Source organism: Schistocerca piceifrons, chromosome 5 (genome assembly GCF_021461385.2).
Source record: "Schistocerca piceifrons isolate TAMUIC-IGC-003096 chromosome 5, iqSchPice1.1, whole genome shotgun sequence".
Classification (NCBI taxonomy): domain Eukaryota; kingdom Metazoa; phylum Arthropoda; class Insecta; order Orthoptera; family Acrididae; genus Schistocerca; species Schistocerca piceifrons.
The window spans coordinates 521,723,498-521,748,688 of record NC_060142.1 but is presented as its reverse complement, the minus strand read 5'-3'; the positions used below and the strand labels follow the sequence as shown (position 1 = coordinate 521,748,688).

The following is a 25,191-nucleotide window of genomic DNA, read 5'->3' as shown; positions in this document are numbered from 1 at the left end:
TCATCGAATGTAGCTAGAGATGAAAAAAGTGTCCAATTGGCTTGGGAAAACTTCCAGCACCTTGGGCACATATGTGGCAGTTGGGGCTGCAATCTAAGGACACATGGAAACTTGTCACTCGAGTGCGTATCAGCAAGAGCGAACCATTCGAAGTGCCAAGCTAGTGGAACAGTACCGACCAAAAGGTCCAAATGAGAAATTTGTCATGGAGGCAGAGAAAAATGTAGGGTCCCCAGTGTTGAAGCAAAGGAGAAGTGTTGACCTTCGTCCGACCGAGAAACAACAAGAAACTGTGGCAATAATGTAAGAATTGTCCGATGGCACGCTCCTTTCTTGTGGGGGCCCTCTCCGAGGGCATTCCTGCATTAGGTGATTTTTCACATCTCCCAAGAAACAGACGGAAGGACCAATCTGCACTTTTGGAAGGTATCAGCTCGGGCAATCACCCCTCCCTGGGCCTGGCCGGTACCAGGGGGTACGTACATGTCCTAACTGTCTTCTACTGGGGGCGGGGAATTACGCGTTACCCCGTCACAGGCTACGCGTGGGAATGAGTGGGTCGGCCTTCAGACAGAGAAAGGGGAAAGGGGAAAGGGGAAAGGGGAAAGGGGAAAGGTCTCAAACGCCGGAGCGGAGAAAATGGTAAAGAGAAGAGGTAAGGAAAAGAGAAGGACAAAGGAAAGGAAAAGAGAAGGACAAAGGAAAGGAAAAGAGAAGGACAAAGGAAAGGAAAAGAGAAGGACAAAGGAAAGGAAAAGAGAAGGACAAAGGAAAGGAAAAGAGAAGGACAAAGGAAAGGAAAAGAGAAGGACAAAGGAAAGGAAAAGAGAAGGACAAAGGAAAGGAAAAGAGAAGGACAAAGGAAAGGAAAAGAGAAGGACAAAGGAAAGGAAAAGAGAAGGACAAAGGAAAGGAAAAGAGAAGGACAAAGGAAAGGAAAAGAGAAGGACAAAGGAAAGGAAAAGAGAAGGACAAAGGAAAGGAAAAGAGAAGGACAAAGGAAAGGAAAAGAGAAGGACAAAGGAAAGGAAAAGAGAAGGACAAAGGAAAGGAAAAGAGAAGGACAAAGGAAAGGAAAAGAGAAGGACAAAGGAAAGGAAAAGAGAAGGACAAAGGAAAGGAAAAGAGAAGGACAAAGGAAAGGAAAAGAGAAGGACAAAGGAAAGGAAAAGAGAAGGACAAAGGAAAGGAAAAGAGAAGGACAAAGGAAAGGAAAAGAGAAGGACAAAGGAAAGGAAAAGAGAAGGACAAAGGAAAGGAAAAGAGAAGGACAAAGGAAAGGAAAAGAGAAGGACAAAGGAAAGGAAAAGAGAAGGACAAAGGAAAGGAAAAGAGAAGGACAAAGGAAAGGAAAAGAGAAGGACAAAGGAAAGGAAAAGAGAAGGACAAAGGAAAGGAAAAGAGAAGGACAAAGGAAAGGAAAAGAGAAGGACAAAGGAAAGGAAAAGAGAAGGACAAAGGAAAGGAAAAGAGAAGGACAAAGGAAAAGAGAAGGACAAAGGAAAAGAGAAGGACAAAGGAAAAGAGAAGGACAAAGGAAAAGAGAAGGACAAAGGAAAAGAGAAGGACAAAGGAAAAGAGAAGGACAAAGGAAAAGAGAAGGACAAAGGAAAAGAGAAGGACAAAGGAAAAGAGAAGGACAAAGGAAGCCAAAGACTTGCCAGTAGAGAAAGCGAAGGAGAGAGACTGTTTTACAGTTTCAAGCATCTGTCTCTGTATGTTGGCACTATACATACTCCCAGAGGGGAAGAAAGGGAAGGGAAGGGAAGAGGCGGTGGTGAGAGGGGGGGAAGATGGGGGATGGGGAAGGATGTGGAAAAGGAAGGTATGCAGCCCGGAAAGGAAGGAGGGCCACACTAGCTCGGGGTCCCGTGCTCGCTACACACGTATCCACAAAATAGTTGTCGATCCCTGGGGATTCTCCGGAGATCTGGGGTGCAAATTTCTCGACCTCCGCTATCGAGTGGAGAAATGTAGGGTCCCCTGAATAGGTCACGCATGCACTACATGCTGGAAGTGACTACAAGGGTAGCGGAGTACGTGTGGAGTGCACATGTGGGTTTTTTAGGTTATAGAATTCCCTCCCTAGGCCCGACAAGATGCCTCCTGAGACGCGACAAGGTAGCATTAGGCAAAACGCAACAGGGAATAATAAACTGCACCAGTGTCTATAGAAAGGTCCCAGAACTGCTCTCATTAATAAACGGTCACAATGCCCACATAGTACTAGTGATGGAAAGTTCGCTGAAACCAGATGTAAACAGTAATTAAATTCTAAACTCACATCGGAATGTTTACTGCTGAGACAGGCTGGACAGTGAAGGGGGAGGTGTGTTTATAGCGATAAAAAGTGCAATAGTAATGAAGGAAACTGACAGAGATCCGAAATGTGAAATAATTTGGGTGAAGGTCAGTGTTAAAACAGGCTCAAACATGGTAATTGGATGTCTCTATAGGCCTCCTGGCTCAGCAGCTGTTGTGGCAGAGCACCTGAAGGAAATATTTCAAGTAGATTTCCTGACCATGTTATAGTTCTGGGTGGAGATTTTTATTTACCAGATATAGACTGGGAGACTCAAACGTTTATAACAGGTGGCAGGGACAAATAATCCAGTGAAATTTTTTAAGTGCTTTATCTTAAAACTACCATGAGCAGTTGAACAGAGAATCGACTCGTGGCAATAACATATTAGACCTTCCGGTGACTAACAGACCCAAACTATTTGAAACAGTTAATGCAGAAGAGGGAATCAACGATTATAAAGCAGTTACTGCATCAATGATTTCAGCCGTAAATAGAAATATTAAAAAAGGTAGGAAGATTTTTCTGTTTAGCAAAAGTGACAAAAAGCAAATTTCAGAGTACTTGACAGCTCAACACAAAAGTTTTATCTCAAGTACAGATAGTGTTGAGGGTCAGTGGACAAAGTTCAAAACCATCATACAATATGCATTAGATGAGTATGTGCCAAGCAAGATCGTAAACATAAACATAGCCAAAGCCTTGCAGAGAAGCAACAATTACATGACGCAAAATGTAGTGTGAGGAGGGCTATGCAAGAGGCATTCAATGAATTCGAAAGTAAAGTTCTATGTACTGACTTGGCAGAAAATCCTAAGAAAATTTGGTCTTATTTCAAAGCGGTAGGTGGATCAAAACAAAATGTCCAGACACTCTGTGACCCAAATGGTACTGAAACAGAGGATGACAAAAAAATGGTTCAAATGGTTCTGAGCACTATGGGACTTAACATCTTAGGTCATCAGTCCCCTAGAACTTAGAACTACTTAAACCTAACTAATCTAAGGACACCACACACATCCATGCCCGAGGCAGGATTCTAACCTGCGACCGTAGCAGTCGCGCGGTTCCAGACTGCGCGCCTAGAACCGCTAGACCACTGCGGCCGGCAGAGGATGACAGACTAAAGGCCAAAACACTAAATGTCTTTTTCCAAAGCTGTTTCACAGAGGAAGACTGTACTGTAGTTCCTTCTCTAGATTGTTGCACAGATGTCAAAATTGTAGATATCAAAATGGATGACAGGTGGATAGAAAATCAATTAAAATCGCTCAAAAGAGGAAAGGCCACTGGACCTGATGGAATACCAGTTCAATTTTACACAGAGTACATGAAGGAACTTACCCCCATTCTTGTAGCAGTGCACCTTAGGTCTCTAGAAGAGTGTAGCGTTCCAAAAGATTGGAAAAGGGCACAGGTCACCCCCATTTTCAAGAAGGGACATCGAACAGATGTGCGGAACTGTAGACCTATATCTCCAACGAAGATCAGTTGTAGAATTTTGGAACACGTATTATGTTCGAGTATAATGACTTTTCTGGAGACTAGAAATGTACTCTGTAGGAATCAGCATTGGTTTCAAAAAAGACGATCGTATGAAACCCAGCTTACGCTATTCATCCATGAGACTCAGAGGGCCATAGACATGGGTCCCAGGTATATGCTGTGTTTCTTGACTTCCGCAAGGCATTTGATACAGTTCTCCACAGTTGTTTAATGAAAAAAGTAAGAGTATATGGACTATCAGACCAATTCCGTGATTGGATTGAAGAGTTCCTAGATAACAGAATGCAGAGTGTCATTCTCAATGGAGAGGAGTCTTCCGAAGTAAGAGTGATTTCAGGTGTGCCGCAGGGGAGTGTCGTAGGACCGTTGCTATTCAAAATATATATAAATGGCCTTGTGGATAACATTGGAAGTTCACCGAGGCTTTTTGCGGATGATGCTGTAGTATATCGAGAGGTTGTAACAAGGGAAAATCATACTGAAATACAGGAGGATCTGCAACGAATTGACGCATGATGTAGGGAATGGCAATTGAATCTCAATGTAGACAAGTGTAATGTGTTGCAAATACATAGAAAGAAATATCCCTTATCATTTAGCTACAATGTAGCAGGTCAGCAACTGGAAGCAGTTAATTCCATAAATTACCTGGCAGTAGGCATTAGGAGTGATTTAAAATGGAATGACCATATAAAATTAATCATCGGTAAAGCAGATGCCAGGCTGAGATTCATTGGAAGAATCCTAAGGAAATGCAGTTCGAAAACAAAGGAAGTAGGTTACAGTACACTTGTTAGCCCACTGCTTGAATACTGCTCACCGGTATGGGATCCGTACCCGATAGGGTACATTCATAATACAGCATTTCAATGTGTGATAATTCATAGATAGTTAATAAGATTTTCTTTTAATTTAGTTTTGTAGTTCTGTAAGACGCAATTGCATTACTTATGTTTGTGGACATCTTTATACAAATTTTTGTTCTACAATAAAGGCCTCCCACTTTATAACATAGGTATGGTTGTAGAATTCACATGGAAATTACTTTAGATGTTTTAGTGTGTTTAGTAATTTGTCCAAGGATCATTTCACAATGGTTCAGAACTTACCAGCTTATTAAAAGGAAAACTTAAGTCATATGTCATGTGGTCACACGTAACTTAGCCTTTAAATTCTTTTAAAATTATGTTCTGAGCAGTATATAAGTTCCTTAGGTCAACAGCTTCATTTTTGTTTCCTCAGAGCTTCTAATACATGGTGAGAAAAATATATTTTATCTGAAGTAGTCTACACTTGAAGTGAAGTATACATACTCTGTAGTCAGGGGCAGATCCTTGCTGATCATGTTTGAGGTATAAGGGGTCCACATTGAATGCATTTACAACAGCATCTGGATCTTTCAGCCTGAAATCAAAGTAAGGAAAAAAATGTTTCTCTCAAAGTATATATTATTTGGAACTACAATAACAAAAATTACATTACTGTTCATTTTGATGAAAGATCTGTAGGAAGTAATTGAGACCAAGTTCCACGCCTGCAGATGGTAGTGCTTTGAAAGCAAAATAATCATGTGGGATCAGTATCAAAAAACGTATACTTGTCTCCTCAGTTTAAGAAAGGTAGTTACTGCATCTCTGATTCCACATAAGATTCATCTCTGAAGAGGCACTGAATGAATTAAGAATGGTGGCACCACTTCACATTTGCCTGCGGTCTGTTGCTCAAGGACTGTGCTCTAGAAAAGATAATTTATGTAAAGTCTGATAAATGCTAGAGTGAACAGGCCACTGTTTAGGAGTCTCTAAAATGTTGATCAGTCTAAGTTCATGAAGTTCTGGTTGGGTGAGTAGTTACATCATCATCACTACCACCTACCGCAAATTTTGAAGATTACATTTGCATGAAAAAATTGTTTATAGAACTGCAGCAAGAGTGTTAAAATGCTGAAACTTGGCAAAAATTAAAAGTGTTTTGCAAAAGTTCACAGTAAATATGAAATGTACCAATGACTCAGCATTTAATGTCATTGCACAGTTTGATACTCTTATTACTGTCAATCACCACAAATGGAAAACCTTAATTATTTTAACACTAATGCAAGAGCACACATAAAACTATAAAGTATTACCATTATCTCCAACTCTTTTACAGTGCCAGCATCTAAGTTCAGCTATCGTTAGTAGATAAACAATTTATTCCGCAGCTAACCAACAAAATAAATTTATTACTAACCACATTGCTGAACAGTCAAAATTCACCAGCATCCATTTATGTGGGTTAAAATTGAATGAATCGGCAAGTTCAACTCCCTTCATATGATGTCTGGTCTCTGGACAGATGAATGCTGATCCTGTAAAACAGAATAGTTTAAGAATCTGATTGATGAGATGAAAAATCTCTCTCTCTCTCTCATTTTCAGTGGGGGAGGGAGGGAGAGAGTGAGGAGGAGGATGGAGGGAAGAGTGTACACGGACACACTGTCTCTCTTTAATAAAGTTCTTATGACTAGGAAACATATTTAAGTGCTTACCAGCATAAGCTGCATCCACATGCAGCCAGATCCCTTCTTTATTACAAACTGCACCCGTTTCTTCAAGATTGTCATATGAGCAGCAGCTTGTTGTCCCGAGTGTTGCTACGGCCTAAAAAGAATAAGGTACAGAATAAAATCGCATTTATTTAGGAGGGGAAACTACATATACATCAGATGATAAAATATTTCAAAAATTAGTAACAATATTTGTACATTTTGCCTCCTGTAAGACCCGTCTCTCATCTACATCACGGGAAACAGGCAACAGCAGACAGTAGGCAACTGCCTGATGCAGTGATGTACATTGGGGACTGTATGCACTCTGGGACCATTTTGATAGCTCTGGAAACCCAGCAAGAACACTGGAAAGTGGCAGCTAATCGGGCACTAGTGAATATGCTACTGCATTGTAGTAAGTAAGGTTGCCTCACTGAAGGCCATGGGGGGGAAAAAAAAGACCATTTACCCACCCTCTAGAAAGAATTTGATGTAGGGCTGACAATCCACTCCATAAAAAGAACTCAAGTTGCAACACTTCAACAAAAAAAGGTGGATTGGTAAAAAGTGTCAAATGTGCCAAGGGAAACAACAATAAATGCAAGTAATGGCAGAAAGAATATAAATATAAAGTACAAGTCAGATTTATGTAGTGGAATCTAGAATGTGATGTATCTGTATCACCGAGGAGGCCTAGGCTGCTACTAGACCAAGAACAAAAACTGGAACAGAGTATTATAGCTCTACAAGAAATAAGGTGGACCAGAAGAGGAATACGGTACTAGAGAAGCGTGATGCTAGCATATGCAAACAATGGAAACTCCAGGTTGGAATATCAATATCAGGAAAATGATAGACTGCTACTCACTGTAAAAATGACATTAACATAAGCAAGCACACCTCACACACACCACTGGCAGCTTCATTCTAGTAGAAAAGTTTACAAGTGATAGCAAAAGCTTAACCAATGAACACTGCTCAACACATCCAGCAGTGGTGTTAGCCTCAGCATTGTGAACTTGTACTGAGAAGACCAACAACTTACAGTGAAACAAACTGCTGAAATATGTCATGTAAGTGTGAGCACACCTCATTCCATCAAATAAAACTAAGTAAACTACCTCAAGACTTCTGCATTGTGGGCTCCCAGAGAGTTTAAAGTTCATTACAAAGAACAATGATATCTCATTTGCACCAAGCTCAAAATCATTTCAGTAACTAATGAGATACACTTTTGGGCAAGATTTAACCTGTAATGAAACATCGTTACATGACTGAGCAAAAGTCCCAATATCAGAGAATTCAATGGAAGCACCCTGAACCATCTCCCAATAAGAAATTTAAAGCACAACCATCAACTGGTAAGGTGTACCTATGGTTGATTTTTCTGTGACTGACTGACAGAACAACATCCTCTCAACTGCATATACTACTAATGCCCGACTGAGAAAGTCAAGACTGCACTGAATGTCTGGGACGGCAGAGGAAATGCATGCTGCTTCTTCTTGAAGACAACAATCAACATCATAGAGTACAACTGACACTGGAAATTATTGTCAAAGTCAGTTGTGAGCTCAAACCTCATCCTTCTTACAACACTGGTCCTGTCCCTTTGCGCTTTTATTTGGACGGACTGATGAAAGAAGTTGTGTGTGGCATCAAGTTAAACAGCAATGAAGGTGTAAAGTAGATAGTGCAAAACTGGCTTCAAGATAAAGGTAAAGGGTATACAACAGATGATGTTCTATAGAAGTTGGTGGGGATCATGTGGAAAAAACAGACAAAAAATTGTACTGATTAAATAAACCAGTTCTGCTGTACAGTTTTTTGTCTGTTTGGTTATTGAATGATTGTTGTACAAGGGAAGAAAATGGTCCAGCAGTTGTTTAAAAGGGTTCATTCACACACTGTGTTTGGCAAATATCAGTGTGTAGGGAAGCCTTCAGGAATGTGGAACGAGTCAAGTTATACATCAACAGGCAGGAACAGCTACCGCACGCTACTTCTGTAAAGTGTACTAGCAACAGATGATGACTAGTGCTGTTTACTCACACTGATAATTATGGGCCTTTGAATCCTGGATAGTGAAGTGTAGTTAACATGGAAATTATTTTTGCATCTAATACTGTGGTTGCAACTTCCACAGTTCATCATAACTTCACTGTTGTTACTAACCATAACAACCACAACCGAGAAAATGGATTGACACTTAAGTGTAATAACTCCTAGATTCCTGAAGGTTCTTCTGCAAGATGTTCGGTTGTGAACCTTACACAATATTCTCACTGTAGGCTTCTGTGGAATACTTCTTTGATCTAATTGCACTACCCCAGAAGATCATGCCACAAGACTCAGGAGTGAAAGTACGCAACACACACTAGCAATCCTGTCTGCAGATCAACACAGTGAGGGGGCTGGACTGGGCTGTTTGGTTAACTTATCCATATGCTGCTGCCACCTTAGTTTATTATCCTTCTGGATATCTAAGATCCTCATTCACAGAGCCTCATCCAGCGTAAGGCCATTGATCTCTACTTCTTATAGCTGCAAATCGGTATTATTTGTTTGGAACTGGCATAATAAGAGTTTTTTAAGTATAAGATTTAAGCTGTTAGCTGAGTAACAGTTGAAATTCAGTTCCATTATTCTTATGGCTGTGTCTGGTATGGATGTTTGGGCCATTTATCAATATAGTGACATAATTAAGAAACATTACAGTTTTTGAAGGTTCGTCCAATTTGCCAGGTAAATCATTTATGTATGCGAGAAACAAGTGTAGGTCAAGTACAAAATTTTGCAGAATACCATACTTAATGTTTTCCCACTAACTTTAGTGAAATGATAATTAAATAGACACCCTAGCTGCAAGCAGGCGTTGATACACTTCATTGGGGACATGTTGAAAATGTGTGCCCCGACCGGGACTCGAACCCGGGATCTCCTGCTTACATGGCAGACGCTCTATCCATCTGAGCCACTGCGGGCACAGAGGATAGTGCATCTGCAAGGACTTATCCCTTGCACGCTCCCCGTGAGATCCACATTCCCAACATGTCCACAACACTACATTCGTAGTGCACCTGATAGATGTTTGCCCATCATACTCATTACTCGTGGCAGATTAATCTACCAAGTCCCGTACGACTTCGGGCATAGCGTGTGCATTCACACAAGAAGGTCAAAGGCCAGGAACCCATATTTTTAACTATATATGACGGTAGTATCTGTTCCCGAAAGAACAGTTACCGTGGATGACCATGCAGCTTTGCTAGAAATGAAATGATAATTAAATAGACACCCTAGTTGCAAGCAGGCGTTGATACACTTCAGCTATTTAATTATCATTTCATTTCTAGCAAAGCTGCATGGTCATCCACGGTAACTGTTCTTTCGGGAACAGATACTACCGTCATATATAACTAACTTTAGTCTTATTCTTGTGTTGTTATTTCGTAATGTGACACACTTTTCTGTTGTTAAGATGAAGATTCTATCCATGAAAGATGAATGCCTATAATGTCATACCATTTTAGTTTTTCCTAGTAGAATTTTATGAACTGCACAACCAAAGCTTGGAAAGATTGCGTAACATCTGGTAAGTTTCCTGGTCAAGTCTACCAGAACTGAGTTGGTGAAACTATATATTGCTTTCTGAATAGTAATGCTATTACAGAAGCTTAACTGAATTTATGTTAAAATACTATTCTCTAAGAGTTTGTTGAATATTTTGTCATAAGTTATCTTCTCAAAATATTTTGAGAACACAGAAAGTAAGGAAAATGAGTCTGTAATTAGAGAAGTTGCTTATCTCAGCTATAAAAAATCTTCAATGATGACATTCTTTTGCCATGGACTTTAACAGCTCTTCTAATGGTGATATGGAGATATATTGGTGTGGGTATGTGACATACCTATGAATGAATGTGCTATCAGACCTCCACTTCATCTAGAGCTAAAGGAAAGTTCTCTCCTATCTCCCATAGTGAAACTGCTTAAATAAGACCTAGATTATAGTACACACTTCAAACTATTTACTCAATCACCATAGAGAGACAGTGTGTCAACAACATTAACATAGATAAGGGATATGTGCTCAGCAATGCGTGGATGTGGACACCTGATAGCAAATGATGGCATAGGAGTGTATATTTTACTGTACATCATGGCAGAAATGAAGCCACTACAGATGACATTCATCATTGCCACTAATGTACTCTCCCATAAAGTGGGAATTTCTACATTATTTACAGTAGGTTACTTTCCTGACAAAGACAATGGTGGATATTTTTGGAATGTGTTACAGACCATAATATGACAAGCATCAAGAATATCTAATACAATAAGACTTCACAAAAGAGTTGATGGTTATATTACTTTCACAGGTATCTTGCTTTACAACATTTGTGTCTCCTCCCCTCTCCCACCAGTGACCTATACAAATGCAATACCATAAATATTTGAAATGATTTACTTTTTTATGCAACTGAAGAAAACTTGATCTTCATCTGTCAGAAGTTAACTTCATCCTGCACTCTTGAGGATGAAATAAAAATCATCATTTAAATAAACTCTAGTGTTTGCAGATCAAATTTGCATACATACTCAGATAACTGTTGCCTATCTTAGACAGTCATTTTAACTGTTGATAGTTTACAAGTTATTCACCATATGATTTATTACAAATTAACATAATGAAATTATACTTACATAAAAGGGTATTAGCCCTTTTGCCGTATCTTCTTTAATGGCTTGCTCAAGTGTCTCACCCCGTAGACTAAGCTTGTCATCTGGCTCCAATAAATGGAACTTCACACCACCGAGGAGACCTGCACGCTCCACAGATGAATGAGCTAGATCTAAATGTAGAATATTTTAAATTAGTTTGCAACAATTTTCCTACACACACACACACACACACACACACACACACACACACACACACATATTGTGAAGAGAAGTTCAAACATAGCAATGATAATATTAGGCTTCTATTCAAAGTTGGTCAGCAGACATAGCTAACTAACAATTAAATCACAGACTAGTGAGCTTGTTCCAGTTTGGTCAGATACTATTGTACAAAATGGCAAGGAAATCCAGGTACAACAGAATGAGAATTCTATAGATCAGTATGTAGGTACTTCCATGCTTGCGTCCTTTACACCTTTGTTCAACAGTTGTTTTAGTCCACCCAATAAGCAATACACCACAACAAATCACATTTTGTAACCCTAGTCTACAGAATGGTGATGGGCAACTTGTTATTGCTAGTAGTCTAACTTATACGTGAAGCATTTTGAGGACAAGTCAATCTGCTAAATATAATCCAACATATTTTTATTAGAATATCGCACCCGCACCCCGCACCCCCCCTCCCCCCTCCCCCCAACTCCTCCCCTAAATGGACAATGTGCCTACACCTGAAGTACCACTGAAACCGTTGTTGTGGCTTCCATTCACGCGGAAGCAAAGAGCAGTACTTAATAGCAGCACCAGATGCAGGATTCAAGCCTGGATACCTTGCGGAGGTGGAGGGGAGGGGGGGTGGGGGTGAGTGGATTTCATAGAGGTCATGAATGGCAACCCCACCCCCCAGCCCCGCCCTTAGAAAAAACATTGTACTAACCACTGATATAAACGAACTATTACAATTGTATTAATACATTTCATATATTTTATTCTTATTGTAGTAAAATCTTGGCCATCTGGGGCACATTTCATATGGGAGTGACAGTATATTATATTTTGGGGTAGAGGAGAGACATTGAAAAATTATGAGCATCCCACCCCCTATCCTTTGCACCCCATAGAACCGAAACCTGGATCTCCACATGTAGGAGGGGCACCACATCATCATCTTTAGACGAGCCCCATTTCTGCATTCAGTGTCATGATGGACATGTCTGTTTGGACTGTCTTAGGAAAGCAAAATTTGCCAGTCTACACTGGTAATTGCTATATGGGCTCAACACTTGTCATGAGGGCATACACTGCTAATGGGAACACAACACTATCACCTCTGATTTGTACAGCCTCGTCTAGGTAGTATTGCTATCTTGGGAAAAAATTTGAATATGTTATTTGGTCCATTTTATGTAGTTTGGTGTTTCCTTTGTTTTACTAATGGCTTGAAACTAACTTCAGAGGCTGCACTGCTTTAGTTGTCACAGGCTGGCTTTCCCTACAAAATGATATAGGTTCAGCTGTCTTTTGTACAAGTCTCACTTAACTTCATTAATGTTATTTGTGCATATAATTTAATGTTGAAGGTAGTACTCAGCTTAGAGCCCTAAGTGGTGGCTGATGACCTTAAACCAGACCTGACCGCATGTGAATATGATACTGTTTACAAACAGAGGGGTTTTACTGAAAATAGGTCTCATGAGATTTCAGTCAAATCCTTAGATTGTAGTACCATTCTTTACTCTCTCAAAAACAAACATTCATCTGAGGGTAGACAAAGTCTTTACTCTTGAAATAATTTAATTGAGGTCAACAGACACAGCTTGTTTAATTATGAGGAGGGAAATATTATGAAATGAAAGACAGGAAAGTGAATGTACAGTATTAATATAACTTCGAAAACACACATTTTGTAGTAGCAAAAGGAAAAGCAGGGATTTACCCTGTGGGAACTGCATGGCAACAAAGAACATCGGCTGCAGTTTTATGGTACTTGTACCGCATTAGCAAAAATAAAAGTGTGCTTACTCAGATTCTGGTCGTTTTGTTATACATCCTACATCTCATCCACAGTGTAGCACTACGTTGCTGAACAATGATGACCACATTAATTCAGAACATCTACAATTATTGCTCAACACCAATTCTGGCATTGTGGCCTCGATGTACTGCACAATTTATGCACCTGGGACAGCTGTTTTTGTGCTACAGTACCTAGAGCAGTGCACAACACCCTTCACACACCTGAAGTTATAAAGGTGATAGTGACATTGTGGGTCATCAAGCTGCATCCCGTAAGTTCAACTGGCAATGGTTGTCCACGAGCAAGAACCATTAGATGATTGACAATATTTTCCATCATTCATCATCGACAATGTATTAATAACTCTGACAATAACAGCACATAACATTAGCCGAGCTGATCTCACCCAACCTCCATGGACCCTGATTTTGTCATGCCTGGCTGGAGCGATGACCTCTGTGCTGCCACAACAAATCCCTACCTACTCTCCACCTGCGCTGTGCCAGCATTTGTGCAGAAGCTGCTTCTGCTGGTACCATTGATGATTAGGTGCTTCAGCTCACAACTTTTTTTTGTTTTGCTTTAGGGTGCATAAACAACTGGGGTCATATGCACCCAAGTCAAAACTATGGAACACAAAGATAGGGAGGAGTTAAAAACAACTATACATCAGTCTGAATTGGCATAATAGAAGACAACTACAAACAGGCACGCAGAAAAAGGGCTAAAAAAGACACCATACAGAAACGGAGGTCCAAAACTAAAACTTAAATGGCCTTCACCATATTGCTTTGGCAGATAAAAAGTAAGATGCGGTCGACAGCCTGCGTGTCATTTGCTAAAACGACCGGTAACTCAGACGGCAAACCCAAACAAGAACGTAAAAGGTTAAATGGCCATTCCATCAAGAAGGGGCAGACAGTTAAAACTTCAGAGCATTCCATACAAAGTGGTGATGTAGCGCCACTTAGCAAATGAAGACAGCTAAAAAATCAGGGCGTAATATACAACTGAGTTAAAATAACCTCCTTCCAGTGGGAGGGCCGAGAGGTGGTCATCCGAGCTGCTGGGAGAGGCTTAAATAGCCAGAGCTTATTTCAGTGAAGGGAGGACCTTGGTCATGCCAAAGGGACACCACATTATCACAGATGGCAACACAGAGATCATTGGAGAGAATATAGCTACCCACGGACTGAGGTACGAGGACTGCAGCTTTGGCATCAGCGTCAGCAGCCTCGTTTTCTGGCAGACTAACATGACCAGGAACCCCAAAAAAAACATCACACTGGCTCCACCAAGAGTGAGCAGTTAACAGTTTTCCTGTACCTGCTGCACTAAGGGATGGGCGGTGTACAGCACACACAGACTTTGAAGGGCACTGAGTGAGTTTGAGCGAAGGACACAATTGAAAAGGCTATGTCGCTGGATTCACTCTGTGCCCTGATACAAGGCAAAGAGCTCAGCTGTAAATACTGAGGAACGTGCCAGAAGCCAATATCAAAAGACATGGGTGCCAATATCAAAGGTACACCTTACGCCCATGGTCAGTCCGAGAACCATCAGTATATACAAAGGTACTATCATGGAGTTCCATGTGAAGGTCATGAAACTGAAGGCGATAGAGCAACGCTGGAGTAGTGTCCTTAGGAAGCAAGTGAAGGCCAAGGTTAACATGAGCCACTTCATGAAGCTAAGGTGGTGAAGGATTCATACCCACTGGGAACAGCGCAGGTAGTGTGAAGTTAAGCCGCTGTAGCAAGTGCCAAAAGCGGACTCCAGGAGATAACGAAGATGGAGGGCGAGCCACATACTTACAATCAAAGGAAGCATCAAAGAAGGAGGCATAAGATGGGTGGTCACGCATGGCATACAAACGGCATGCATACCTGCTGAGGAGAAAGTCATAGCGGTAGGACAGTGGCAGTTCAGCAGCTTCAGCTTACAGACGCTCAACCGGGCTGGTGTAAAAGGCACCCATGGCCAATGGAAGCCACGATAGTGGATGGTGCTGAGCGGCGTAAGAGGGATGGTAGTGTAGACACATAAAGCACCCATAGTAGAGTTTCGAATGGACAAGGGACCGGTACAAATGGAGGAGTAAGTCTATCTGCACCCCAGGAAATACCATTGAGGACACGTAGGACATTGAGGAACTACCTAAAGCGGGCTGCTAGGTAATATACATGGGAGGACCAAGAGTGTTGCCTATAGTGCATGAGCCCCAGGAATTTCGTAGTTTCAACGAATGGAAGGGCAACAGGCACAAGATGTAAAGATGGTGGGAGAAACCACTTGCGTCGCCAGAAATTCATACAGACGGTTTTGTCAGTGGAAAAGCGAAAGCCATTGTCGATGCTCCAGGTGTAAAGACGATCACAACGCCGCTAAAGATGCCGCCCAGTGAGACAGGGCCATGGAGAACTGCAATAGATGGCAAAATCGTCAACAAAAAGGGAGCCGGAGGTGCCCAGTGGGAGACAGGCCATGATAGGGTTAATGGCGATAGCAAAGGGTAAGAACACTGGACTCGCATTCGGGAGGACGACGGTTCAATCCCGCGTCCGGCCATCCTGATTTAGGTTTTCCGTGATTTCCCTAAATCGCTCCAGGCAAATGCTGGGATGGTTCCTTTGAAAGGGCACGGCCGACTTCCTTCCCTAATCCGATGAGACCGATGACCTCGCTGTTTGGTCTCTTCCCCCAAACAGCCCAACCCAACCCCCCAAAGAGTAAGACACTCAGGACGGAACCCTGAGGCACACCGTTTTCCTGGATAAAGGTGTCTGATAAGGGAGACCCACACACAACTTGAAAACTCGATCTTGTAAAAATGCCTGACGGAAACAGGGTTCAAATGGTTCTGAGCACTATGGGACTTAACATCTTAGGTCATCAGTCACTTAGAACTACTTAAACCTAACTAACCTAAGGACACCACACACATCCATGCCTGAGGCAGGATTCGAACCTGCGACCGTAGCAGTCGCGCGGTTCCGGACTGAGCGCCTAGAACCGCGAGACCACCGCGGAAACAGGGCAGGTGGCCCCATGTGTAAAGAGTACGGAGGACACCAGTTCTCCAGCAGGTGTCTTAGGCCTTCTCCAAATCGAAAAACATGGCCACAGTCTGGGATTTCTGCATAAAATCATTCATGACATGGGTGGACAAAGTAACGAGATGGTCAACTGCAGAACGCCGTGCTCAAAATCTACATTGTGCACGCATCAGTAAATTGCGAGACTTGAGCCATCACACCAGCCGGTGATGAATCATACATTCCAACACCTTGCAAACGCAGCTGGTAAAAGAGATGTGGCGGTAGCTAGAAGGAAGGTTTTTGTCCTTACCAGGCTTAGGTATGGGTCTGACGGTGGCTTCACGCCAGCATCCAGGAAATGTGCCCTCTGCTCAGATGTGGTTGTACGTGTTAAGCAGAAAGTACTTGCCCACAAGAGAAAGGTGCTGCAACATCTGAATGTGGATGGCGTCCGGCCCTGGAGTGGAGGATCAGGATTAGCATGATCGAGCTCCCTCATAGCAAAGGTAGCACACGATTCAGAGAAGAGAAGGGCATCGCCCGAGCCGCCTACGCTCGTTTCGAATGGAGCAAGGCAGGGTGGGAAGAACTCCAAACTTCCGCAAAATGGGTCCCAAGGCGTTGGAGATACCGATAGGGTCCATGATAACATCGTCTGCTGCTGTGAGGCCGGATATGGGGGAATGGATCTTGGTCCCAGAGAGCCACCGGAGGTTGGTCGACACGACAGACGAAAGGGTGGAAGTGTTAAAAGAACTAGTAAATGCAATCCAGCTAGCTCATTCGCTATCACGAAGAATGCGACGACACTTTGGATGCATCTGTTTATAATGAATGCAGTTTGCTAACGTAGGATGACGGTTAAAGACGCAGAGAGCACGTCTCCATGCACGAACTGCATTGCGGCATGCCTCAGTCCACCAAGGGACTGGAACACGATGTGGTAAAGAGGAAGTGCGAGGAATGGAACGTTCTGCAGCACTAAGGATAATGTTGGTGCGATAGTCCACCTGGTCATCACAACTGGGGAAATCTTGTTCTTTGAAGGTCGCCAGAGAGCAGTAAAGCTGCCAGTCAGCCTTAGTAAGCTGCCATTTGGGCATGCACGCAGATGGGGTAGGAGTCAGCGAATGGAGAGGAAACAGGAAATGGTCACTCGAGTAGGTGTCAGAAACGAATGAACCACTCAAGATGATGGGCAAGCTGGGCAGTGAAAATGGATAGAGCCAAATGGGAATAGGTGTCTGAGGAGTCAGAAAGGAAAGTGGGTGCTCCAGTGTTAAGGCAGAAGTTGGTTAACAAGGTCATCCAAGAGGGCACCTCTCTCACAGGTCCTAGGAGATCCCCAAAGGGGATGATGTACATTAAAGTCACCGAGCAGCAAAAATAGGGGAGGTAGCTGCCCAATAAGCTGAAGGAAGTCTGCCCTGGTGACATCGAATGATTGAGGTGTGTAAATGGTACAGAGGGAAAAATTCAGGCATGGAAGGAAAAGGCGAACTGCAACAGCTTGAAGACGGGCAGTCAGGGAGATGGGTTGGCTATGAATGTCATCCCGTATGAGCAGCATGACGCCCCCCACAAGATGGAACGCCGACCTCAGAGGGAAAGTCGAAACGTTAAGTAATGTGAAAGCTCAAAGCAGTCGTGAGGGGGAAATTTCGTTTCCTGAAGGTAGAGTACAAGGGGATGCTGCGATGCTAAAAGCAGGCATAAATCTTCTTTGTGGGACCAAAGGCCGTGAACGTTCCATTGGAGGACAGTCAGGAGGAGGAAGAGAAGTAGGGGTGTCAACTCGGCGGCCGCCAAGTGACAGCCAGTGTAGAGTCGCTACTACATGGCACAGAAGCAGGAGGATCCTGCTCCACGGGATCCACAGAAGCATCAGCTTGCTTGTGCAGTCAGTCCATGGAGTCCAACGCTGAAAAACGGTTAGTGGTGCGCGCCGGCGAGACAGAGGATGGCCAGGCTAAGGTATCACGTGGCGACACCGTCGAACACGATCTTAGAGCTGGCGAAGAAGAAGACCGTTTGCCTTTGATGGACTTCTTTGAGCTTTTCCGGTTAGAGGAAGACTCAGGTATTGTTTGGCTGGAGGGACGGAGGAAGTCTTCAATGGGAGTACTCCTTCTGTCCTTTCCTGCCTACTGGTTGTGTAGCTTGTGGCTTCGACTCTTGAGGCGAGAGTTTGGCGGTTTGTTGCACAGTGGGTTGAGGGATGGCGATGCTAGATTGACACTGGGCGATTTCACAACTTCAGAGCTGAATTTGAGGTCACATGTCTGTGTGGCCATGTCCTTTATGGAGTGAGGGGTAATAAGAACATAACTATAGCTGACAGAGGAGAGAACACACGGTTTGCGACTAGCCAGTAACTTGCGAGTTACTGGGTAAGGCACTTTTTCCTTTACCCGACTCTCTTGTACAGCTAACTCATCAAGATACGTGGGACAATCCAGAGAGGCGGCGGCATGGCCGACGTTGCAGTGATACAGAGGGAAGAAGGAGGCGAACAGTCACCCTCATGCACATCCCTACCACAGGTTACACATTTGGCTGTCTGTCGATAAGACATTGTAGTGTGGTTGAAACGATGACACTGGTAGCAGCGCATCTGGTTCGGAATGTACGGCTGGACTGAGTTAATTTCATAGCCTGCTTTGATTTTGGACGCCATCGCCACTCTATCAAAGGTGAGGAAAAGAGTGCGGTTGGGCACTAAGGAGGAATCTACCTTTTTCATTATGCAATGGGCAGCAATGACACCATGATCAGAGAGGTAAGATTGGATTTCGGCCTCAGACCGTTGAGCAGCCTGGTGTAAATTACACCACGGGAAGAATTCAAAGTTCTATGGGCCTCGACACGAACAGGGTAGCCATGGAGAAGCGAGGCAGCAAGCAGTAGTTGTGCTTGAGAATCAGAAGCAGTCTCAAAAAGCAAAGTGCCATTCTGTAAACGACAGCAGGATGTCACAGGGCCAGCAGTTGCATTAACACGTTTCTGAATTATAAACGGATTTACTGTGGCAAAGGACTGACCATCATCAGTACGTGAGACCACGACGAACCGTGGTGCAGCGTCAAGGGTCTTCGAATCGCTAGCCCAAAAAATCCAAATCAATATTTTAACCATCTCGACTAAACCCATCCTTCTCCTTAATCATCAATTACCCCACCCCCATCCCAATCTGAAATTAACTAACAACTTTTGGAAGATACATTTGCCCATCACGTGTAAGGAAACACTTCAACAGGCAATATGTATCGGGTACACTACACCTCCATGAATATTCGTCTAAATGGCTCTGTAGTGTCGACATCCGTCGTTTCCCCCTCCCTACAGCAGATTTTATGGCTGACCAATAACTTCTATACTATTGGTACAAGTCTCAGTTGATGACGATATGAATTCAATATTATGACAAGAAGATGCTGAAAACTTCTATTCCCCAAATCCCTATAAGAAGAAAAACCATCGGAAATAACAACAGAACCCTCTGCAACACAATCTTCAATTAATTTCACCAAAACTTTCTTCGTTCGATAAGGAACTACTTTAAAAACTACAACGTCACATTCTGAACCTGAAATTACAGCCCCAATCCCACAATCCTACTGCAGGTTTCACCCTATTGTACTCAATTTTGCCAAAATGAGACTCATCGATTTCGACAACAACCCGAATGTATTAGAAAGAACCAATTGTTTAAATCAATGCAAACTAAAAAAATCTTAATGTCTAGCGCTGTCTTTTAAAATCACATTTTTTTTTTTTTTTTCAAATTACAATGATGGCGCTTATCCACGGCAGATAACTGATTTATTATCTATGGTCAGAAAGTAAACACACAATATTTATGATTAACCTATGGCGTCATTGGTCAAAGCAGATAGGTTGTTGTATCCCGTCCTTCAGTTGTCCCTCCACCTCTGTAGTTAGTTTCTCAGTAAAATTTTTGCTTTTTTTGTTAAAAAGTAAAACTTTTGCTTTTTTGTAAAAAAGCAAAACCACTGTTACGGCTTTCATGCGTTCTCTGCTACAAAATCTCCCCTTTTAAGTTTTGTGGAAACCTCTCAATAAAAGAAACTGATTAATTTGCACCTTATAGTCTGACATCACAACCTGAAACGAAGTGTCTCTCATCAATACTGGCTGTAGTTATTTTGATGTTTCGAGATCAAGTAACACGCACACGTCGAGAACGTTTGCAGCAAAAATATAGTCTCTGGCCACTTCACGTTTGGTGCATTTTAAGTCATACATTTCTGCATACGAAATGTAGTTAACGCACAGAAATTGTTTTTAACAGTGGTTAGTGGGGATCGGGCCTGGTAATTACGATGTCACTTACTATTAATGCTTTTATTCCTGCAGCGTATCGATAGCCAGTATCAGAAAATAGTACCATACTATAGCATGCCATTTAAAAAAACAAAGTTGACCTTCCTATCTCTGACGCGACCCCACCTAGCAACAAAAAACCGGCGTCATATTTGGCCCCCGTTGTCCCACGCAACTTTTGTTCCACAAACTTTTCAGCTCCTATCATACTTTCCGAGCTATTCTAGGTGGTAATAGTTATTGATTCACCCTGTATAATCCCAGCCCTTCTCCTGACAGAATTTCGTTTAGACTGATACTAGCCAGCAGGCGCTGTGGATGACCACGACTTGACAGGTTGCGCTAAGCAGACAAACACTAGATTAATGTTCTAAAATGTGCTATTTAGTTTCCCACTGATGCATTCGTTGCCCTCCAAAGGTATCTTTTCCACGGAGTGGTGATCGTCATTTGACCATCGGTACCAGACATTTCAGCAAAGGCTGTATCTATTTTCTATTTTAAAAGCTTCCAAATATTTCAACTCTGCAATTTGTGCTACGCCTAAGCAGACGGAAGATTATGAAGCGTCATTATGGTTATCTTGTCTATATTACAATCAAGTCCATAACGTTACATAGAAGTCCCTCGTACTTAATACAATTCCTTAGTCCCCAATGATCCACTGCTATTAACTAGATCGGTAGTATACAAAATATCAGTGCTGAAATGTATTAGAAATTGTCAGAGGACTATCAGAGGCAATGACATCTAGCAATGAGTCAACGCCAAAGCCAGGATGGCGACACAGACGCGGCAGTCCCAATTTACTTTCAAAAACGTAAGTTTAGGGTACAGTAATTACATCCCGCGTGACGACGTCTCTGAGGCTAGTGCTCTAAGGCAGCCAGTGCGCGACGAGTAATGTGAATCGTGGAACCTTGGGATCGTGGGAACTGACACTCTCAGGACGATAATGTGGAATGCTGTATGTGACATTCCCTACAATCATCTACGGAGCAGGTTGTCGATTCTGCGACCACCACCTTCTATCAAAGCTGCGGGAAAAACTTATCGAAATGTTTGTAATTATGCCGCACTAGGACAATCTCATTAAGAAAAACAAGTTTCTCGTTCTTGGTTCAAATGGCTCTGAGTACTATGCGACTTAACTTCTGAGGTCATCAGTCGCCTAGAACTTAGAACTAATTAAACGTAACTAACCTAAGGACATCACACACATCCATGCCCGAGGCAGGATTCGAACGTGCGAACGTAGCGGTCGCTCTGTTCCAGACTGTAGGGCCCAGAACCGCACGGCCACTCTTTCTCGTTCTTAACAACGTACATCGCCTCTACAAATGTTGATAAGAATACTGGTCTCGCAGCAGTCAGAGATGGATTCTAAAAGTACGTTTGTACATTTTAAGTCTCTGTATGATTTGCGGCGGAGGGCATATGACCTACCGCAATCATAACCCTCACACCTGTTACACATGGTGGATTTGTGCGGAAATAAAGATTCTCAGTACCCCTCAGTTAACGCCCGCATTACTCTAAATTTATCTTTGCAGACACTATCCATGCTACAACTTGAAGACAGTAACAGGACTTAACTGTTATTGAAACAAAGGTTTTCTAAATTTTGGCAGCGAGGTTCTCCGCGATGTGCAGAACATTTATTATGACGTCTTCCACTAGAGCTAGGCGATCATTTCGGTGAAACAGGAGTACCACAAGGTAGTATTCTTGGTCCCATATTTCTTACCTGTTAGGTCCACAATTTTGCTTCCGCCGTCACGCAATAGATAGCAGTAGCGGAAGGGGGGGGGGGGGGGGGTGCAGGTGGTAGTAGGCCGGAAGTGTCATACAATAAGCTAAGGCGTTCGTAAACATAACGCCCTCAAAATATCAGTACATTTGTGATTGCATCATAAAGGTCTTCTGGGTTGCATATGTCAACTTACAAGCCCAATTCTCGTACTTTGCGGGAAGTTTTAATTTTCTGCTTTAACATGAAAAAATCTGCAGATGAAGCTCATAAAATTCTGGGTAAGACCTGCGGTGAGGCAACTTTTAGTGTCAGAATGTGTAGAGAATGGTTTTAACCCTTAAAAATCAGTGAATTTTCACATCGAACACTGGCATAACGGTGGAAGAGGTGGTTTTCGAAGACAGATGGAAACAGTCAAAAGAGATAGTTATCGAAAGTAGTTGATGCGTTTGAGTCAAGCACTGAAAGACAGCCGTCCGGAGTGGCCGAGCGGTTCTAGGCGCAGGTTCGAATCCTGCCTCGGGCATGGATGTGTGTGGTGTCCTTAGGTTAGTTAGGTTTAAGTAGTTCTAAGTTCTAGGGGACTGATGACCTCAGAAGTTAAGTCCCATAGTGCTCAGAGCTTTTTGAACTGAAAGACAAAGGGCCACGATACAGCAATAGGCATGAAAAGGTGATTCTGCAGCATAACGATACTCTACCCCATGTTCAGAAATGGGAAGTCCTACGCCACCCACCGTATTCTCCAGACATTTCTCCCTCTGACTGCCACCTTTTTCGTTCAACAGCAGGCGGCCTGGGTGACCAGAACTTCAGGTCTTATGAACAAGAGCAAAATTGTGTAGATTCATGAACCTCCTCGAAAGACGCGCAGTTGTCCGTCGCGGAATTAGTAGAAAGTAGTGGATAGCAATGACTAATACTTAGAATCGTAAATTTTTTGTAATTTTTTCACAATAAAGCCTCGAACTTTGTTCCAGAAGAAACGGCGGAAGCAAGGTTGTTAATATAATATACACACCTCACATAGTGCAGCTAATATAACGCTATTCGCAGATAATATTACTGTGATAAGTGCGTGAAAGCAATTACTGCCTACAACTACTGATAAAATCCTGAAGTATGTTCCCACTCTTGGATTAATGCCAACGGCTTCACATTCAATGTAAACAAATTTGGGAGAATAAGCTAAAATATGAAGCAACATCTGGTGCTGGGTTACAAAGCCAAAGAGAGAGGAAGATCTTCAAAATAGCTGAGGATTCATATTTACGAAAACTTAAATTTTAGTGACTGTGTAACAAAGCTTATACAGAAACGCAAAATAGTTCTGCTCTTAGAATTCAGTCTACATTAGAAAGTTGGAATACGATAATAAATTTAAAGCAAAATTAAAAACGTTCTACCCGATCAATGATTTTATTCACTAAGTCACTATGTTTACCGGTAACATTTTTTGATAATATGAATACCAAATAAAGACCTAAAATACTATCTTTTGCCCCCGAACATTTTCATTACTAATGTATGTACTTACATATGTTATGGACAGCCTTGTCTGGTAAAAAACTTTACTGAGTCATTGTTGTGTATAAAACGATTTTCCAGCTCAGTGAGATAAAAGTAAAGGTTGTGAAGAACTTATTATTTTTAACAACAGAAGCATATAAATATATATAAATATTTATTACGATGTATTGCATCACGTTGTATTATTCCGTGTGTGTGATTTTATGTATTTATTTGTATGTTCCACTTCTTTGTAATGATTTCACATAAAACTGAATTGTACATTTGGGTAATATATCACGACGCAAATACCGTCCGCTCTGGTGGAATGTTACGTGATACTACGTACTTGTACGTTTGTGACAATTACAGCGCCATCTATCGCAAGCCGAAAAAAGTGGTCCAACTAAAACATTCATATTTCTTTACGTACTACACGAACATTTAATAAAAAATGGGGGTTCCTATTTAAAAAACGTAGTTGATATCCGTTTGACCTATGGCAGCGCCATCTAGCGGGCCAACCATAGAGCCATCTGGTTTCACCCTTCAAGCTAGACGAGTTTCGTTCTTTGTAGTTTTTTCGTTTGATGCTTATTTCGTGAGATATTTGACACGGTCACTATCAATGGACCACCCTGTAGAAGGATGGTTAATAAATAAAAAGCATTCGAGCTGACTAAATTTCTTCTCTGAAACTCCATCTCGTCCTCCAATCCAAGACGGAAACGAAACCCAGTCCAACGAATAATACCCAACAAATGGTCGAAAAAGATTTTTCTGATTTCTTTTTGTGAGCGAATTCCACTTAGGATTCTCCCTCTAAATATTAGTCTGCCTTCCCAACCACTAGATTTGTATCTTCCTTCCGCCTTAAGTCACCTCAGCGAGATACTCGTAAATATTCGACGGCTGAAAATGAATCTAGCGCTTCATCGGCTATCGTGTTGCGCGGCATTAGCCGAGCGGTCTGAGGCGCTGCAATCATGGACTGTGCGGCTGGTCCCGGCGGAGGTTCGAGCCCTCCCTCGGGCATGGGTGTGGGTGTTTGCCCTTAGGATAATTTAGCTTAAGTAGTGTGTAAGCTTAGGGACTGATGACCTTAGCAGTTGGGTCCCATAAGATTTCAGACACATTTGAACATTTTTTTTTTTTGTTGCTATCGTGTTGGCAAGCGAAGTTGTATGGCTCCGAACATCACGCACTCTTTTCGACTTAACTCCACTTCAGCGGCTACAGTGTCAGATTCGCTGCTGATTTATCCAAGAAGCTTCTCATTTACGTTTACGAGGCTGAATGTTGCATCTATTCCGTATCTTGTGTATAAAAAAAAAATAAAAAATAAAAAATGCGAGGGTGTCGCCGAGAATTAAACCCGCATCGGGTTAACCTTTACGAGGCTGAATAATGGTTCGCTACCTATCTTATCACTTGATAAAAGTCCGTGGGAAGCGAAACCACTGTAACGTGAGGGTCATGATGATAGTGTCGTCCTCAGGGAAGGAC

General features: G+C 42.3%; 1 protein-coding gene and 1 non-coding gene across 3 annotated transcripts in view; both read right to left on the bottom strand.

The window, feature by feature from the left end:
• LOC124798305 (aromatic-L-amino-acid decarboxylase) overlaps window positions 1-25,191 on the bottom strand; it is a 210,872-nt gene that overhangs the window by 12,261 nt on the left and 173,420 nt on the right. For both annotated transcript variants that reach the window (XM_047261642.1, XM_047261641.1), the window contains exons 7-10: window positions 11,046-11,194; window positions 6,339-6,450; window positions 6,041-6,158; window positions 5,122-5,212 (exon numbers count right to left, since the gene is read on the bottom strand). In XM_047261642.1, coding sequence (XP_047117598.1) covers window positions 5,122-5,212; window positions 6,041-6,158; window positions 6,339-6,450; window positions 11,046-11,194 — 470 coding nt within the window. The remainder of the gene's footprint in view (window positions 1-5,121; window positions 5,213-6,040; window positions 6,159-6,338; window positions 6,451-11,045; window positions 11,195-25,191) is intronic.
• On the bottom strand, window positions 9,249-9,323 carry Trnat-ugu. The gene has a single exon. It is a non-coding gene; the product is annotated as a tRNA-Thr (tRNA).